This window comes from Athene noctua, chromosome 5, assembly GCF_965140245.1.
Source record: "Athene noctua chromosome 5, bAthNoc1.hap1.1, whole genome shotgun sequence".
Taxonomy (NCBI): Eukaryota; Metazoa; Chordata; class Aves; order Strigiformes; family Strigidae; genus Athene; species Athene noctua.
Genome location: NC_134041.1, coordinates 64648155 through 64667294, shown reverse-complemented (window position 1 = coordinate 64667294; position 19140 = coordinate 64648155). Strand labels below are relative to the sequence as shown.

Genomic DNA, 19140 nt, shown 5'->3' with positions numbered 1-19140 from the left:
CAGTACTTTTTCCACCACAAAAACTGGGCATACCTGCAGCCTTGAATTTATCCAAAGTCATATTTTATCCTCAAACTTGTGTATTATGACTACTGAAAATTTGTAACGCACAGGAAAAGTTTCTGCAAACAACTAATAATAACTGGCTGGGATCATTCATCTTTTCCAACATTTTTATCAGTACAATTTTGATTACTGGACATTGATTACTAATAATTAGGATACTACCATATGATTTTTAAGTTTGTATCATAACACCACAGTCAGTTAATCTAACAAGTGGATGGATTCCTTTCAAAAGAGTGAAAATACTCCTGAATTAACAAAGTCAAAATGTCTGCAGTCAAAGAAATAACATGATAGTAGAAGCAGTCTATTTAACTCAAAATTAAGAAAAAACATTCAGATTATGTGTAAAATATCCTCAGGTTGCTGTCACCGGTTTACACGATGGTATATTTAAAATTGACATAGAATAGGCTTCTATATTGTCCTTGGTTTTATGAACTAAATCCAAGTTTCTTTCAAATGTCTGTTTTAAACGACAGAAGTGCATTATATTCTATGTATACACTTAGAAGATGAAAAAGATATAAAATATATCTTGAAAAACAAATATGCATTATTAAATTTTATGGTAATATTTAGACATATAAAAATGGCATAAGAACAGCAGGGATTTTTCAAGGGAAAGTATAGCCTTGATATATCCAGTAGCCTGAAGGTGTTGCAGATCACAAAGGACCATGGTAAAGACCAATTATTTGCAACCCCTTGCATTAATTTTCCTTTCAGCTGTTACATACGTGCACAAAAAAACCTGTGCACTCTTAACATGTGCACAGAAGTTTACAGCTGCATGTCTAAAGCCTTCACTTGTTCTGAAAATACAGAGACTGAAATCTATGCTTTTCATCTGCATTTGGAACTTGGAAAGTTTAACTCCACTCTGCTTATTAACACAGTTAGTCTTTGGGTATACTTCCGCATCATAAAACCGACAGAAGTAAAATATAAATTATACGGTAAGCTACAAATCTCCTTTTCCTTCATTAACAGATCAGTCTGGAAATTCAACCCTATAATTCACCTTAGAGCGCAGTTACTTCGCAGAGTTTTGGATTAAGAGGGGAGGTCCTGCAAAGATTTACTTACGCACCTAAGCTTTACATGCTGACACAGACTTGAGCAGGACTGTTGGGAACCCACTGCGCCTCATAATTGAGGTGTGAATCACATAAAATCTAGGTCTCCTTCCTAGAAAAGCCCATTGTGTTGCTGAACTGAGGGGAAGAAATCTAGACACATCCATAAATGGAGAACGTAAAGGAAAGGATTTATTTAATTGAATAAAACATGCTATGGAGAACTGGAAATAATAAAGAAGGCGGTTTCCATTAAGTTACCCTGCAGATTTTATACTAACTTAAGGCTTCTCTGTGCATCACTTTTTTGTTGTTACTATTTAATAGTTTATTTCCATATTCAAATGAAAAGGAACACTGCTTTAAGGGTATTCAGCCAGAAGTTTATAAACAAATCAAGGCTAAAAACTGAAAAATAAGATCTGTGATTACTTAAATATTTAGCTTAGCAAATCATCTCATGCAATCAGGGTTTGTTTAGACTAAGTACAGACAAAAAGTTCAAATGTTATCTGTATTTAATTGGCATCTGCTACTAAAATTCAAATTCAAGGCCTTTATTAGCCCCCTGACAGAGTAAGCCATAAACTCATGCAAACTGAGAAACTCCACTCAGTAGTTTCCTGAAGTATCTGGAAATCCTGCAGCTTCAATCCTATCTCAGAGCCGCACGTTTTACGTATGCCAGCCTTGCCTTGAGTTCCAGAAAGCGCTGCCGACCTGAGTAACGGGCAGCAGATTACAGAGAAGTAGTGCAGGGAAGGGAAACCTGTTACGGTGGGATTTCCTTTTCCAGTTTCCCGGTCTGAATCCGGGCTGTGCCCGTGACACGCTCCTGTTCCCCAGGAAATTGGCAGGAACGTTGGCAGGAACTTCATCGGAAAGAGGGCAGCCTAGCATAGTCTGAGCTCAAGTACAGGTTGAATGATTAAACAAGGCCTCCCAGGAGATGATGTTGTAAACAGTAGTGCCTAAGTAAGCCAGAATTGGAGTCAACACCTTGTCCAAGACAAAAACTAAACCAAAAAAATTATTGTATAAACTCTTCCATGTTAAATATTTAACTCGCAATCAACTGTTGGCTCAACTGTTCTTTTATCAAATGTGCATATACAGTTCTCCTTGGAGACACTGAGATGTGAGTAAGGCTTAAAAAAAAATCTAGTTCTTTTGGTTGTTGTCATTCTTAATCACAGATATCTATAAAATTATTAGTCCAAGCTACTAGTGGGAAAAGAAAACTCTAGATTAGCTAAATCAATCAGGCCTGTTCAATTGGGAAAAGGAGACAAGCAATTTTTGAAGAACCAATTTATTGGCTATTAAAGACATGCTTAAAATTAACTGCATCACAGAATATAGTTCCTCATTCATCTACTTCTGCAGAATATCACCAGACTCCTGGTTTCATCTGGGTTATGGACTCTATTAATTCCATCTGCTAAGTCATTCCAAACAGACCCAGCGATCCTGCAGCCCCAAAGATTATGGCATTAAAGTGGTATTTGAAATAATCTGACAATTGAGACAGGTCAGAGGTACACTAATAAAATACCAAGCCAATACTTGAAAATAAATTGTATGTTTAGTGGATCCTACGGTCAAATAACCCAAGTGCCAGAAAACTCACTTGGAAAACTCTTGAGGTATCCTGTGAGATGTTTGTCATGAGTGACTTTCAGATCTAACAACCAATTTTTGTAAGCCTCTTTTATGGGTAAAAATGTGTGCCCTCTTTTCAGACATAATTACTGAGTATTTCACATCTTTGTCAATGCAACATTTCATATTTGCTACAATTTTTTAGCAGTGCATGAATTCACATTAGCAGATTTGAAAACTAATGGATATAATGGCTGTTGTGTTAATGTAGTTGGGTTTTTTGGTAAACTCAATTTACCAGACCATTATGGAAATTTTGCTTCCAGTAGTTCTGCATTAATCAAAGTGCAGAGTTTTTGGTTTTGACCGTAGTTTTTACCACATATTTTAGTTGTGTCTAAAGCTAATGTCTGTCCAACTGCAGGCTAATGGATCGGGTTTGTATCTTAGACAGCACTTCGTTATTCACTAAAGCATTCCAAAATCCCACCCCTAGAGAGACAGACAGACAGATGGATGGATGTCTCTGTTCCCTACCATCACCATCTTTGGAAGCTGTGAACCAGTGGGGCTCTGTATGCAGAACGTCTCTCAAATAAAAGCGTAACTTCACTCAGCAAACATGACTATAATTAAAAGACAGCCCAAAGCAGCCAGTAAAGGACACTAATATTCCCCACAAAGCACGACCAACTCCTTATTTAGGGTTTCAGCTGGAACAAAAAATTCCTGACATTCATATGTAGTTAATTTTTTTTTTTTCCCCCTACAAAAAAATTTGTCTATATTTGTACATCATGTATTAACAGCGCAGGGATAACTGATCTTACCCCCACACACACCCCTCCCCGGGCACAAAGTGCAAAAGATCACTTTACCACCCTGCTCCTCTTCAATTTTATCTTCAGGCTTCCCTCTAGCATTTCCATTTTATAAACGCTTTTCCCCAAAAAGAGGGCCTTGGTCACCTTCGTATCAGATACTAGATCTGTATATACTCATCTAGTTTGAAATCTAGTAGCTCAGATTCCATTATTTGAATGTTTTTGTCCTGAATCTTCCCTCTTTTTGCTTTCTTCTACATCACACAGATTCAGATAGAAACTTCCCCTGCTCAAATGACTGCTGCTCACTCACCACTGCCTGAACCCGACCAGTTAGATAGAAAAAGGCAAACTGGACAGATTCTAGAACATTTCAGTTACTTGGTGGCAAATTACTGGGACTGAGGAAGTAAAACATGAAAAAAAAAACCTACAAGTAATGACACGTTTACATGAGGATTTTTGAAACTAATTTGATAACCCAGAAGTCCAGCCCTGCAGTCTACAGTGCGCCACGCACATTTCTGTGTCTTAGCTTTGGGGAAATGTCACCATTACTTTTTAAAAAACATAAACATTCTATTTTCCATTGCAAAGAATTCCTCCTTAATGTTTTCTTAAATTAAAACTAAATCTAGAAGATTCATAATGATTCACTCGTTTGTGTCACTGAGTTGACTTTGTAAAACATACGCTATGTGGCACTTAACTCTTGAAGAGTTTCAGATTTTTTATGTAATAGACAAAAGAATTTTAATTTAAAACGTATTTCAAATAGCACATTGACAGTCCCTTTACTCATTTTACATTGTACTCTGAGTCCCTCTGAGGGTACGTCAGTGTTTAAAGAGGAGATACACACAAAATACTCAGATTAACTGGGAATTTGGTAATTCAGTAAATCTCAGCATTAGGGAGAAATTTGTGCAGTAAGAGAGTAAAAACCGTAACTTCTAATCAGGTGTAAAAAGGAGGCCTTAACTATCCAGTTACTAGAGATCCCCTATGATCTGTACGAGGATAGAGCTGTTGGGTTTTTTGCTGTGTGCTGTGTTAAGCAGTTGGCATCTTTTCATCCTTGAGGAGGTGCTTATATTTCAATAGCAGATTAAGTAATTTCTGTGAATCATCACAGGTTTTTTTGTGGGTTGGGTTGGGTTTTTTTCAGTACTTTAGGATCCTTTGGGATAAGAAGCTGTATTATAAAGGCATATTACTGCTTCTAGTAAAGGATGGGTTGTTTTGCATTTGAAGCAAAGCCTTAATTGATGCACCGCTGACTTCTTCCACAAACTTCAATAGTTCATAAATTTTATACATACAGCAGCAGCAACTAGTTGCTAATAATAAATTATACTCAGGTTTTAGGTTTAGCTGAGGTAAATTTTTTCAAAAAAATAATCAACTGATGACACCACTTACGACCAGATAATTTCTTTCAAAGATGCAGAGTACATTACACAGAAGAAACATGTTTTGTAAGCAACTGTACTGAAAAAAAATGCCAGTTTGACACTTTGTGTTACTAAACAGCTGCATTAAAACAGCATTAAGGGTGGTCAGCGCTCTAGACTTTTCTTTATTTGTACAGAGACCCTTGTTTTTAATTTTCCCTGTGCTTTTTATTAACTATCAAGTAAATTCAGATGACTTTTGTTCCCAGAGCCCACGTTCCCTTGCAGTGATGGCCGAGTGCTGAGCTAGCACCCCCGGCATGACGGCTGTGGTGCCTGTCCTCTGAAAAGGGGGTTGGAAAAAGCTTCTGGTGCCCCAAAAACCTCTTTGAGGAGCAGGCGCTGTTAAATCGAGATAAAAATCACAATTTTCTAGCAAAACGCTGACGTCTAATAATACGGAGGACTATCACCTAACAGAATCAAACAAAAGGGGGTGCGAGTGGCAGCCAAAATAGAGGAAGTTAGCTCAAATATTGCAGACTTGGGGGGGGAAAGTAGCATTTTTGTTGTAACGTGAGGCTTTTTGAACTGTTTTTGAATGCAGGCATCATGGTGAGTAAGGAGCCCAGCAAATGCTTACTCACCACCTCGGAAAACGAAGTTGAGCCGGCGGCTTCACTCGCGTTGGAGATGAAATATGCACTGGATCCCAACCGGCAGATTAAGAAACGCAACAAAGCCCTCCAGGTGAGATTCAAAGATATCTGCGAGGCCCAGAACGAGCAGAGGGACAAACAGCTGTCCACCACCCAGGATCCCGACAAGAGAGAAGCCAAGCCCATCTCCTACAAAACGGCTTATCGCAAGTACATGACAGTGCCTGCCCGGAGGTCGATACCCAACGTCACCAAGAGCACAGGAGTTCAGACTTCACCCGATCTTAAAAAGTGTTACCAGACCTTTCCCCTGGACCGGAAAAAAGGGAATATTCTAAAAAGCGCCTCGACTGTCGACACCTTTAAGAGTCAAAACAACGGGTTTCTAATAGACGTTAAAGACAAAGAGGGCAGAAGCTCAGGGGAAGGTGTCCCGTGGAGCAAGAAGGCCGGCAGCCTGCAGACGGCGGAGTTCATCTCCCACATCAACGAGCGCACCAACGCGGGATCTCGCGACAACGGGGCCGAGGCCTGGATAAGCAGCGATTTGCACAGCTCTCCCAAGGAGCCGCCTCCTCCTCCTCTCCCAAACTCGGCCGACCCCGCGGCGGAGGAGCCCGCCGCTGCCCGGCCGCCCAGCCGAGGGAAACCGGCGGTGGGGCGGCCGGGGAGCGAGGAGGTCGCCCAGCCCTTCCACGGGAGGGTCTTCAAGACTGAAGTGGCCACCGTTTATTTACCAGCGGCTAGCTCAAACGCCTCGCAGCCCGACCTGCCAAACCTCGTGGCTGAGACCGAGTGGTCCCCGTGCCCACCAGCCGAGGAGGACAAAAAGAGGACCGTGCACCTCAACGGGGTTCAGCCCCAGGCGGGAGATGCTCGAGCCTGCTCGTCGCGGGCGCAGTGTCAAACCACCGAATGTAACAACGAACAGACCCTTCAGATAAACGTTTCACCTATGGAGGAGAACCAGCCTTGCCAGACGGCCGTCGCTGTGAGCGAGGAATGCCAACAAATCGTGCCTCACACGGAAGTTGTGGACTTGAAAGCGCAGCTTCAGATGATGGAAAATTTGATCAGCTCTAGTCAGGAAACCATAAAAGTGTTGTTGGGTGTTATACAGGAGCTAGAGAAAGGAGAAGCTCACAGAGAAGGGTGAGTAGAAGCTCTTTACATGACTGTAAGATGTTTTAAATGCCTTTTCTAACAAGCCCTGCCCTTGAATTTGCCAACACAAACTTGTCCCCGCCACCGCGCGTTCCTCCGCACCGCACCGAGACGTTACACGTGGTGCTTCTCACAGGGACTCAGTTTTGCTGCTTTAGAGGCAAGTCCTAGGGAAACCTGCCAGCAGTATTAGCTGATTTGGTATCTGCTTGTCCTAGGATGTAATGAAGTGGTTATTTAGCAAAGAACCTATAATACCTCTTCTTGTACTTTTCCTAACAAGCACAGAACAAGCTGTTCTCCAAACAGGGTTAGCCAGGATGCTTTCACATCAGCAACTTGTATTAACTGTAATACCTCACCTGGCATGAAAAGCAGCAGAAAAACCTTCACTCTGTAAGAGACCTTTTTAAGATTAAGGGATATAATTCCATTAATGGCATATGAATCTTGTCTGGTTTACTTACACCTTCTGAATTTTTAATGTTTCTCTCAGAAGGAAATTAGATTAAAACTCTGAATATCAAAGTCTTCTTTACAGCTTTCACACTACTCTACACACCACAAAATCAAGCATAAAGAAACAATATTTTGTTTATCCCTAACTTATATTACAGTTAAATCAACCTGAAAGGAATTACAAATACTACTTACTACAACACACTAGAACCTTTAGTCTCCACCTAGACAGTTCAATCCATCTCTTACATTACCTTAACAAAGGTTTGCAGACTTACATGCCTTGGTTCGCTAATCTTTATTCAGTGAAAGCACCTCAAACTGTATGTGCACTGTTTGTGTGCTTTTAAATAGTTCTGTAATTAAATCATAATTTGTCAGAAGAAATCTGGATTTTAAAATTAGGAACCAGTAGCTTGTGCTACTTGAAGCAACACATCTTTTCGCTGGAGTCAAAAAGGTACATTTTAAGATTTGTAATTCAACTCTTTCTCTAGGAATGTAGAAATCATCTTGTTAATCCTAAAAATTCTGGTTTTCATTTAAAAAGTCATCTTAGCTGTTGGACAATGCTGTCAACACAGCCTTAGCATTTTTAGTTTATTTTACAGCTGGTTACAGTATTATTAGAATACCCTGTCAAATCCTGCATCTTCAGACTTGGAAGCTTCTTGATGTAGCTGAAAGCAATGCAGGCTTACTGATTTAATTTTTAAAATTATTATTCACTAGAAGCATTCCTCTGACTTTAACTTACAGAAATGGCAAGAGAATTGGAAAGAAGTAGCATGCTGCTTGTCAAATTACAAAATACAGAAAAATATTTCTTCATCATAACTCATCATCTGATCATCGAGAACCCTGTGTGTTCACACACACACCTACCCACAAAGTCATCTGCTATAAATACCAGTACTTCCTCCATACACATAGAGATCAATTTTTTATCTTTTCCCAAAGATAGCAGAGCAACAGGTACAGCAAATAATTATTTTTTTACTGCCATTTACCGTAGCCAATATTAGGAGTGTATCCCTGCCCTCAGCACAACAGAGGTCCTACCCAAACTATCAATGATTGCTCAGATCTTCAACTAATCCTTCTGTAGTTGGCAACCTGACACAGCCGTAGCCTTTATCAGCCCCAAAATAGTGGAATTATCCATAAACCCCAGTTCTTCAGAATATCTCTACTGCCTCTTACACACACAGACCTGTGTATTAGAGTCTACGAGACTACATGTTACTTGACCAAAAGGAGCCTGTTTATTAGCATTCCTTTACTTTCCCCCCTACAGGTCCCCCAGCAATGGCGAAATCACCACCTAAAGATACATCCCACATTTTTAAATCTTTTCAAACACATTGTGGCACGTGGAAGAGAGAATTAAAACCTTTTAATGATTCTTTGACGATAACTGTAACCAGGGACAGTTACACCAGTAGTCGAGGTGAATTATAAAACTTGGAAGCAAAGTATCTACAAATCAAAGGGCGATTTTGGATAGGGGAGGTGTTTTAAACATGACATACAAAGGTGCTGCCTTAAAACTTACCAAGAGCAGAAAAGAGCCTTTCTCCTTGGAGCTGCTTTCAGCTACTCTTCCATACGCTCTCGGCACGTCCCAAGCATGCCCCCTCCCAGCTAGCCAGGAAGGATGTCGAGGTAGAGAAGGAGGAGAGAAGAGAGATTCATACTTGGGTATTTTCTCCGGGTTTAGGAATTCTTTTATTACGGATCCCTCTAATTTTCTAGCACCTGGGTGATTTTAAAGGAGATTGCACAAAGGAGACCAGCATTATGCTTGGGACGTTTCTGTTCTCCACTGATCACACTCCAGAGCTGAGAGAACACACTGTTCTTGTGCAAAGCACCAACACATTATTAACATGAAGCCTGTCTTTATCCCTATTTCTCTCAAATTAGACAACTATTTCAATAATAGGTTGCCCCATCCTTTTATTAGAATAATTCTTTCCAATTATTGCATTCATTTCTACAACAGTTTTGCCACGGAGACCCACTACTGTGTACACTGTTCTGTATCTTCTCAATTTTAGCATGTTGATCTTTTTTTTTCCTTTTATACCCAGGTGTTGGGTCAGTTTGTAACAAGAAATTAAAAGCAGTTCTACTGCCATGTCTCTCCTTATTGTAGCATATACAAGCCTTCCATCTGCTAAAACAGAAAACAACGTTCTGTGTTTATGGCACTCTCCTGGTTTTCTTATGTATATTCCTTCCAGTAACATACAGGAAGAAACAAATACAAATAACATGCTGCCGGTAAAAAAACAAAAACAAACCCCAAAACAAAACACCAACAAAAAAACAAACCAAAACACAAACCCGCAGCTAAATCTCTTAATCAGATTTTTCTCCCTTCAAGAAAATCAGTGTTCTTTAAGTGTTGTTGTCGTGCCATGGGACTACTGCTCAGTGGATTCATTTTCACTAATATGCTGTAGGTCTTGAACTGCTATTACTGCAATTCATCACTAAATGAGTCGATGCCAACAAAATTGTATCGGCATCTCTGCAGATAGTAGCATCATCCTTTGGGTGAATAGCATCTATGTCTACTTTTCAAAATGTCAGTACTACATTATCTGCAATTAACCACAACATAGAGCACTCAACTCTGCCGAAAAGAAAGGGGAAAACCACCGGAGGAGGAAGAGAAACACAGAGCAGCTCTACCAGCTGACAGACCAAAGAGCAGATCAAAGGCTTTGAGGGTGCAGTGGGACCTCTAGCTTCCTCTGAGCTGGGATCAGGCCCCATTTATTGGGCACAGAATGCAAAATTCAGGCCATCAGGAAACACGTCTCTCACCATCAGGCACTGCATAATTTCAACGCATTAAATATAGCTAAATAACACTTAATAGTTTTGGGGACAGGGGTACAACTCATTATCTCTATCCTCTGAGCCCCCAATACCAAAGAAAAGTATTAAAACTGTGTATTTCTTATGTGCATCATTATTTACTAGATATTTGGCAAAATGGTAATTCTACCTTACTATGTGGAAGCTTCCTCAAAAAAACCCCTTACGTCCCAGCAAAAGGCCTTCAACAGTGTTTATGTTAAGTCATGCATGAATAGAAGTAACAGAGCTACAGCTTCAATTAAGTCTCCCAGCTCAAAGTTGAAAAACTGTTGAATATTACATGATGCAAGGTGCAGCTTTACAACACAAAACAAGGTTTATGCTCCAAATGATGTTTGCTTTGTCTTCTAGTAAACTATTAGCAATCTATATCAACTAGAGACATACTTATCTGTATTCAGATACAGTGCATTCAATTAAGCAAGTCAAATTCTGCTCTGTATGGAGCCTCACTAAGACCAACAGGATTGAAAGCAAAATGCCAGTCACTAATTCCAAAACCTGGCTAACTAACACCTGTGAAATACAGAACAGAAGATGGACAGATAATCAAAAATAGTTTGCTGCTGGAGAACAGCAATGACCTGCCCTTTAAATCCTTCCTGTGAAAAGTAATAGTAATCTAGGCTCTTCTCATTATACAACAAATCAACAATTTTAATAAACAAAGTAGTCAATTTGCCATACAGAAATAAGTCACAGTATTTTGACTCTGACAGGCCAAATGCTACACATTAGACAAGAATGACACGTCCCTGTTTCAGAGATAATTTATATTTATTTCTTAGTCAACAGTGGTTCAGGAATTTAAAGGGTTCTCAACATTCATGAATCAAGCAGTCCCAAGCTCCTCTGAAGAGGCTTTGCAAGAACACGTTCTCATGGACAGAATTTAAATGTCATTTCACGTTTTCCAACGTATAAGGGGTATTTATGTCTCTTATAATCATTTCTAAGCAGAAAATAAACAAATACTGTGAGTGTCTGGATGAATGTTTGTACCAAAGAGAAGAGGAGAGCTTCGCCTGGTGCAGAGACAGCATCCTCACCCAAGTACTTCTGTCTTAAAAATACTGCAAGCAATCATCCTCAAGGTCACACGAGTTGAGCATCAACTTATCATCCTGACTCAGGAAGGATGGTAAATGAAAGTCCGATAGCCAAAGCAATTATTGCCCAGATTGTTTGCTTTTCTCCTTTTCAGAAGCCACTTCAGCCCAGATGAAGGAGACAGAGCAAATAAAGGTAGTAACAACCTCTACTGTCTAACTCAATCCACCTACACACGAACCAGCACTCTTAAAGCAGTTCCTCATTTCACATAAGGAGAAAAAGCTTAAAGAGTTTACAAGAACGCAGCTTCTGAAAGCCCAGTCTTTGGAAGTAATGTGCTAGCTGCAGAAATAATATGATGTGGTTTCATGTGGGATTTCCCCTCCTCTTTGGTGGCGTTTTGCTTTTTGAGTTACAGACATGGCAAAGGAAAAATGTTAGCAAAATCATTTCTAAGAGAAAACTTGGAAATGCAGGAAAGCAATAGATAAGTTTAACAGCAGAAGACAGCTGTACTACAAAGAAATATATGAAAACCAGACAGAAGACAATGAATTCCATCTGTGCTGCACAAATTGTGTCACATACCGAGTGCCACCAGGTTTTAAGAGGCTGTAACAGCAGTCCACAGGCCTACCATGACGACCTTCATTTTCAACTCTGTGACCGTTACCTGCACCCCTTTTGCCTGTCCTTTGGAGCAATCACATTCACTCCGAGACACCTCCTAAATGCTGATCTCTCTACCTTTGCTACAGCTGATGTATTTCAGAGTGTGCATCATTTACAGATCGTTCCCAAACACAGAGACACCAAAACAGCTCAGAAATTGTAACAATTCACCTTTTTAAGGCAGACACAGGAAAGCTCTTCGGATGCATCTTCCTTAGTCAGTCAAGGAAAATAAATAAGTTTTGCACAAATCTTGCAATCCGTGGGCCAGTGGATGGTCAGATGTATTTTTTTTTAATTCTAATCCATACATACCATTTTCTCTGCTGTTTCCACAATGATGAGTCTTACAGTGACACACACAACTACTGTAGTAGCAGGATTTATTTTCCAGTTCCAACAGCAAGAGAACACCATTCTCTTCCTTTTATTACAGCCATTTGTACAACTACTCCCTCTCTTTTTGTTAAGTATACAGTTAATTTTAATTATTATATAGTTAATTCTAATTACTATACAGTTCATTCTAACTACTAAGAACTGAACTGTCAGGCTTCGTCACTGCCCAACAGGTGTGTGTGTCAGACTAAACTTTGAGCCCTATTCAAGCAAAAAGCATTCCACGATCTCTTATGCTTTCCTGTTAGGTCACTAAAGCAGTTTTAAGATGAAATCTTGGCACATGGGCCCATGACAGGTCCTCTCCCCTTGCCCTGTGCTCATTTCCCAATTACAGCTCATCCCTCAGCCATTGCTCAGATGCTCACTTACCCTTCCCTGAAAGCAGGGTAAGTATTAAGATGCCATAAAAGCCCATTTACCTGCCCTCACCACAAGTAACCCGGTTTTCCAAGCTATAAACCAGTAGACCAGCCTTCTCCCTTCTGTCTTCCCCCCAAGCACTAATCAAGCAGAGGTGGCAGCGCAGCGTGTGACGCACCGATGCCTCTCACAGCTCGACAAACCTCCTCACTGGAGCAATTTCATTATATTCCAAAACTGCGTATTTCCCAATGGAGATTATTTCATAGCTAGTCCACGTGACTGCCCTTGAGCCCTCTTACTTAGAATTCTCAGTCACCCCAAATGAAATCTGATTATGTAAGACTGACGGTTAAAAGATGCAGTATCATTCAAGGTAAAAGATCCAGCATCACCCAAAGTTTAACCTCCTATTACAGTTTTTCTGAATTAGATCACTAAAACCAATCTGGAGTTAGATCTACAAGGGCAGGTAACACAAGTATTTTATAGCACAGTATTTCATAGACATTCAAAACTTGATGAGATTTATATTTTGGATGGGATTTTTCATTAGAGTTGGACAAATTTATTCTGTTTCTCATAATGAAAGCTTCAGATCAAAGTGTCAGAATGAAGAAAAAGGGCAAACTTTCACAGTTCACAGACATTCCTGAAATACATGTCATAGGTATTCAGACTGCCCAGATCCTGTAACATTTACAGTAAAGAGCACTGTGCTAAATAACCCTACTGTCATAGCTAACTTTCAGCTATTAAACATCCTTTGTGAGGAATATACAGTCACAGGAGATTTTCAACGAGCAAACGATAATGAACAAAAATGAAAGGTAAACTGTTAGCAACAACCAGTATGTGGAATAAACATAAACAAACACAAAGAAACAATCTTTTTAGCAAAGTTACTTGATCTTCAGGATTTGTTTTCTCAGAAAAATGACACTAGCAACATTCTGAGTCTCAGAAAAGATGACTTATTTTGCTAATACATTTCATCTGCATGTACTACACAGGCACAATTTGAAGAAAAAGTATTTGTAGTACTGAAAAATAATTTAATTTCTATCTAGTTGGTACTCAAAAGACTTTAAAAACAAGCTGAAACACCGTTCATCACCACAGCTCCCCATTTCAGCAGGGTTCGGCAGCACTTCAAGCTTTGAAGTGAAATTAAGGTTCAAGACTTCTCTGTCAGATTGGCTGCAGTGCAACAAAGGCCAATAAAAGCAAGTTTCCACAATTCAAATCTGGAAACACTGGCGAAGTTCTATGGTGAATGAAAAAAAGTGTGAGCAGACTACGTTCTTGCTAAATATATCCATATGAATTACTGCGGATCATAAGGGAAGCTTTGCCAACTGTCACCAAGCTGTCCAAATTACATACCTGCAAGGAAGAGTTTTTCTGCTAAATCAGTCTGTCTTTTAAAGAGGATGTTATTTAGGTGCTGAATTACCAGTTTTCACTTCACACAATTAGAATAATCCTTTAATAACTGCATTTTGACTGCTGGTAGTATTAGAATCCAAAGACACAAGCAATGAGCCACGTACCTATCCAGTCATGTAAAAATAAGACAAAACGAGCTTTATAGTGTCAAATTTCTCACTCCTGTTTGTTCGCCAAGAGATTAATCCCCAGATTTCTAACTGACACCTACTTCTGAGCCCCTGTGCTTACACAAAGATATACTTATCTCTTATTCTGACTAGGGAAAACCAGGTTTTGACTAGACACCTTTAGTAAAAAGACTTGTCTGAGGAAGGGCATTTTGTTTTTAAACTGTTGAGCCTCCCAGCTACCCCAGGTTACAGAATTAAGACATAAACATGCAGTTCATTCTTAAGAGAGCTCCTGTGCAACACATTCAGGGAAGTGAAGGTAAGCAAGCATCAGAGATGAAGAGTTAAGCTGGATTCAAATATCTGTGGGCTGTTAGTAACTGGAGGAAACATCTTTTAAGTGAGAGGCTCTTATGCTCTGACCATCCTCCCTGCGTGCCACCTCTGTGTCACTGCTGCCTTCCTTAATTACAGATCCAGGAACTGTTCTCAGCTCAGACCTTGGAAAAAACACTGTTTCGTAGCTCTTAATGGCTTCATTTTGAGCTCTGCAAATACAGAGGAACTGTGAAGACAGATGAGTAAATAGATAGCCAAGTTTAGATATGCAGAGCAGTCCAGTGCCGGGGTATTTGCTATCTGCAGTCAGCACAAGGCTACTCTTCCCTGGCATTGAACCATTTCTTTATGTTATAAGCAAATACTTACAAAAGAGGCGGTTTAATAGGATACTTAAGTGAAATTGGGACTATTCTAAGCTTTCTGCAACAGTTTATTGCAGTGGTTTGTTTCTGCATCTCACGGAGCAGCAGCATAGGGATCGGCTGGTCAACCAGGGAGGAAAAGTGCCATTCTGAGGGAGGCTGGAAATCTCTCCGAACCTCCCCACTGTGCGTAACCCTCTTATACTACTAAGATGATGACAGAGGATATTTTTCACCACGTCACTTGCTGCATGAACAAACCAGAAGCAGCTAGACAGCACTGTATTGGGTACACTACAATTTTTTTTGTCTTGATTCCAATATCCTGGGAAGATGCAGTAGAAGCTGAGTGTGGTCTAGTAATTCATCAGCACGAGAGATGGGATTGTGGAGATGAACAGAGGTATTTTGACATTAACAAGGCAGTTTACACTCTGGAATAGTTCAACCTGGCATGACTTAGGTCATTTCTTAGGTAATGTGAGGAGATTCATTTACTTAATTGTCATCAATGCAAGCTCAGACAACATTCCCAGGAATGGGATCTTTCTGAGCATCTGTGTACAAAGCTCAAGCAAATGTCAAACTGCTGCTTTACAGATTCTCCTGTACTGCAGTAAAATCTCAAACTACCATTAGTTAAAAGAAATGAGAAAATAGGAAGTACTGAGACCTGCAAAGTGTTATTCAAGCTGCAACAGGAAAAAAAACCCACAAAACCACAAACAAAAAACCCAACAGTTCAGCACTTCCAGGGTCTTTCCTGATTTTTTTTCTTCTCCATACAGTTCCCTATCCTTCTTGCACATACCACACAATCAGAAAGATCAGCGGCCAGCAATTGTATTCTATGTTCTTAATTTTATGCTGCTGTGTAATATTTAGAATTTAAAGCAAGCTCTTTGGTCTGGATATAGTATGGCTGATGCAGTTTTATTATAATTAATATAATATTATTATAAGCTAGTATAGGCTTATATGTAATGCACACAGAGTATTTGAGCTTGGACTGAAATCTCAATCACTTCAAAATGATAAAAAAATACTACAGATGACTTATTTCTATCTTCCCTCCTTTAGAGAAACAATGCCTGTTAGCAGCCTTCTTAATTTAAAAGTCTGAGTCAAGCAAAATCCAAGGTATTGTGTTTTAATACAGTTATTCACCCATAAACACACTATTAGTTCATAGGTCTGGAATACCCTTTGGTCTGATCGGTTGAGAGGATTTCATTTGCATTAGAACTGTGCAGTTATGAATCTCCGTGCTGTGGCTGACGAAGGGCTATTAGCCACAGCGCAGGGAGTTGAATAATCACTCTGTAGTTGAGAAACTCTTCACCTGAGGGTCGGAGACACAGGGAGGTGCGAGGGCACGAGCTGCAGGCAGGGATGTTTGCCCTGATGACACCATCACTGAACGCATCGCCCCAGGCTCGTCCCAAAAATCACATGCAGAAGAAATTAATTTTAAAGTGAGGTGGATTTGGGGGTGGAAGAGGAAGGGAACACGCTCTGAAGCTGTAGTAAAAGGATGAGTGCAGAGCTGGTGATGAGCTGTGGGTTCAAAAGTCTCGGGGCATCCGAGTAACAACGCTCTGAGGTCAGGAGCAAGACACAGCAGAGAGGTTTAGAGTGCAAGGGGTAAAGAGACAGACCTCAGCGTACACAGGAGTGCGCTCCCTGATCACCCGCTCGAAGTGTTGGGCCTAAGAATTATACGCCAGCTATACAGTTGTTACTCAGCTAGAGCAAACACATTCCCTGAATTATTATTAATACAAAGAGTTGACATTTTAATTACCCTCCTGATTTTCCTCAGGAGACAACAGAGGCACAAATATTCAGGAGATGCTAGACCTCGTACGCACCTAACTCCTCTAAGATTTTGTGATTTCACTTGAAATACATTAATTCTCTCCATTCTCAAGGGGTTTTTTTTAAATCACTAGACAGCCCTATTAAAATATGTATTTTTTTAAAAAAATCCTCCACTCCCTGACTAACCTGAGTATAATATAAAATGTATTTACGGGGTGAAAGCACTTGAATTGCTGTCTTGGGAGTCATGCCATACACCCACAGTGCAAATACCTCAAAAAGAAGATTAGTCATCTGCTTCCAACTGTCAGGATTCAGTAAGAGACAACAAACTACTGTCTTGGAAACAGTCTGAAAAATCTCACCATTGAGTTTCTGTACATTTCAAAGTATTTTCAGAAACCAAGTGAATAATATCAGCCCTGTAATAACAAGACAGATAGGGAAAAAAAGAAGTGGAAAAAAAGATTCTGATATTATTTTAGAGCATCAGAGGATTTCTGCTTTCATCCTCTGCCACCAGTTAAAATAACCTTTCAAAAATGAGTTAGTGAATTTGTGCAGTGCTTCGCTTTTTTTTCCTGTGCATGTTAGAACATCCTTGTTCCCAGCATGACGAAGGTCTTCCCCGTTATTTTGAGGGCCACAGCTGCTGATCAGTACGGACTGATCCTTGGTCCCTCCAGCCGTGCCACTGCCCAGCCTGCGGGCAGCCTCCACGCTCCCTGCTGTGCTGTTGCTTCCCTCAGAGAGGAAACTCTATTCATTAAGGTTTAGTTAACCCTCACATAGTAGCTACTTAAAGAAAATCACCCCACTGATGCTGACCGTCAGGGATCTCAGCTAAGGAGAAAAGGATAATGTGTCCAAGTACCCAACACCTCTGGCCTGGGGACACTCAGAGCAGGAGCACGGAGCTGGTACACCTCAGACCTGTGCGGCTCTCAGCGAGTACCCCCCAGCTCCCAGCATACTCCCTCCAGAAGCAAACTGGTTTGTGATTGAGCTCTGTTCCCCAGGATTTCAGCACGCGTGCTCCAGCGCGCAGGCACTGAGCTTTGCTGCTAAATACGTCGACAGTTCCCAGAAAAGCTGCACTGGTAACTTCAGACCAGCATGGGGAAGAACCACCACGATGGCAAATCCTGAGTACGAGCCCAGGGAACTTTGCTCAGAAAGTCGGGAAAAGAGCTTCCAGCTGGGTGGAGCTGTCAGTGCCGGAGGTACGAGACAGCTCCACAGCCCTTCTCAGGACCCTGCAAATTGGTACTGAGCAGCAACGGAGAACTGGCTTCTACTCCTAATTGTAACACAACCAATCAGTTGCAAATATAATTAAGCTTAACCCGATGCAGGGCACACTGAAGCACCTCTTTCTCCAGCTGCTCTGAGTAGTCTAAAAAGGACTTTTCCACTGCGGCAGAGCTAACCCGTACTTTGTCACATAAAGGGGAACAGCTCCCCTCAAACACAAGGAAAGGGCCCATATTTACTGGGGGACACGCTGGGATGTCCCTAGGGCTTGTACTGGGGAATCAAATAAACACCACCACCAAACAACAGGCAAAACAGAAAAAATCTTTAGTTGAAAGCCAAGGAGAAAAATAAAAAAAAGAAAAAAACCACCAACCCCCAAACCCAGCATACCTCTGAAAAGCATGAAAAAATCCACTGTTTGCATCCAGCTGCAGACATCAAAGGAAAAATCCTCAAGGTAATTGCTCAAAGCACAACACTATTCTTGATTTTTACCGGGCTGTACCACTATCATCTATAAAGGGAAACTGCCATGCCAACTGGTTTGACGGCAGGATGCAAGTTCTTTAGGAATATGAGGCAGATATCCAACAGAAACATGATTTTGCTGATACAAATGCATTTCTATGACGTTTTCCATTGAGCTACAAGGGCAAATCTTCCCTCAGACTAAACTTATATGGCTAAGCAGGATTTATTTTAACCTGCAAAACATATACATGTGATTTTCCTGCAGTTTACACAGCTAAAACATGACTTGTTCAAGTCATAAGGGCAACTAAAACACAACTGACATAGTGAAGTCATCCTGTTCTGCCATAAGACAAGTTATGTTAATAGTAGCTATAGATAATCTTCTCTCGAAGCATAGTTATTAGCAATATTAGCACTGTAATACTTTAGTTGTAGGAAACAAAGGTTGATAAGTTCTCCACCAGACTATTTATTTTTAAACCATTATTCTGTAGAGACAGATAGCATTACTGGGTTTAACTAGTTATGCTATAAATAGTCCCAGCAGGACTAGGTCATGCAGGGAAATAAAACACCCATTTATACAAAGACTTGAGGAAAACCATGGCCTACACTTCCTCAGTTATTTAGAATAGCCAAAACTGTCACATCAAAACCCCTTCGAAGGCCCACTGCCTCCTCGAAATCATTTGTTTC

The 19140-nt window shown here is 40.5% G+C and overlaps 2 protein-coding genes across 3 annotated transcripts in view; one reads left to right on the top strand and one right to left on the bottom strand.

Annotated features, from left to right (window-relative positions):
• DOCK1 (dedicator of cytokinesis 1) overlaps positions 1 to 19140 on the bottom strand; it is a 314808-nt gene that overhangs the window by 170682 nt on the left and 124986 nt on the right. The window lies entirely within an intron of this gene.
• INSYN2A (inhibitory synaptic factor 2A) overlaps positions 1 to 19140 on the top strand; it is a 49473-nt gene that overhangs the window by 9602 nt on the left and 20731 nt on the right. The window contains exon 2 of the mRNA XM_074908493.1: positions 5573 to 6776. Within this exon, the coding sequence (XP_074764594.1) occupies positions 5578 to 6776 (1199 nt within the window). The 5' untranslated portion in view covers positions 5573 to 5577. The remainder of the gene's footprint in view (positions 1 to 5572; positions 6777 to 19140) is intronic.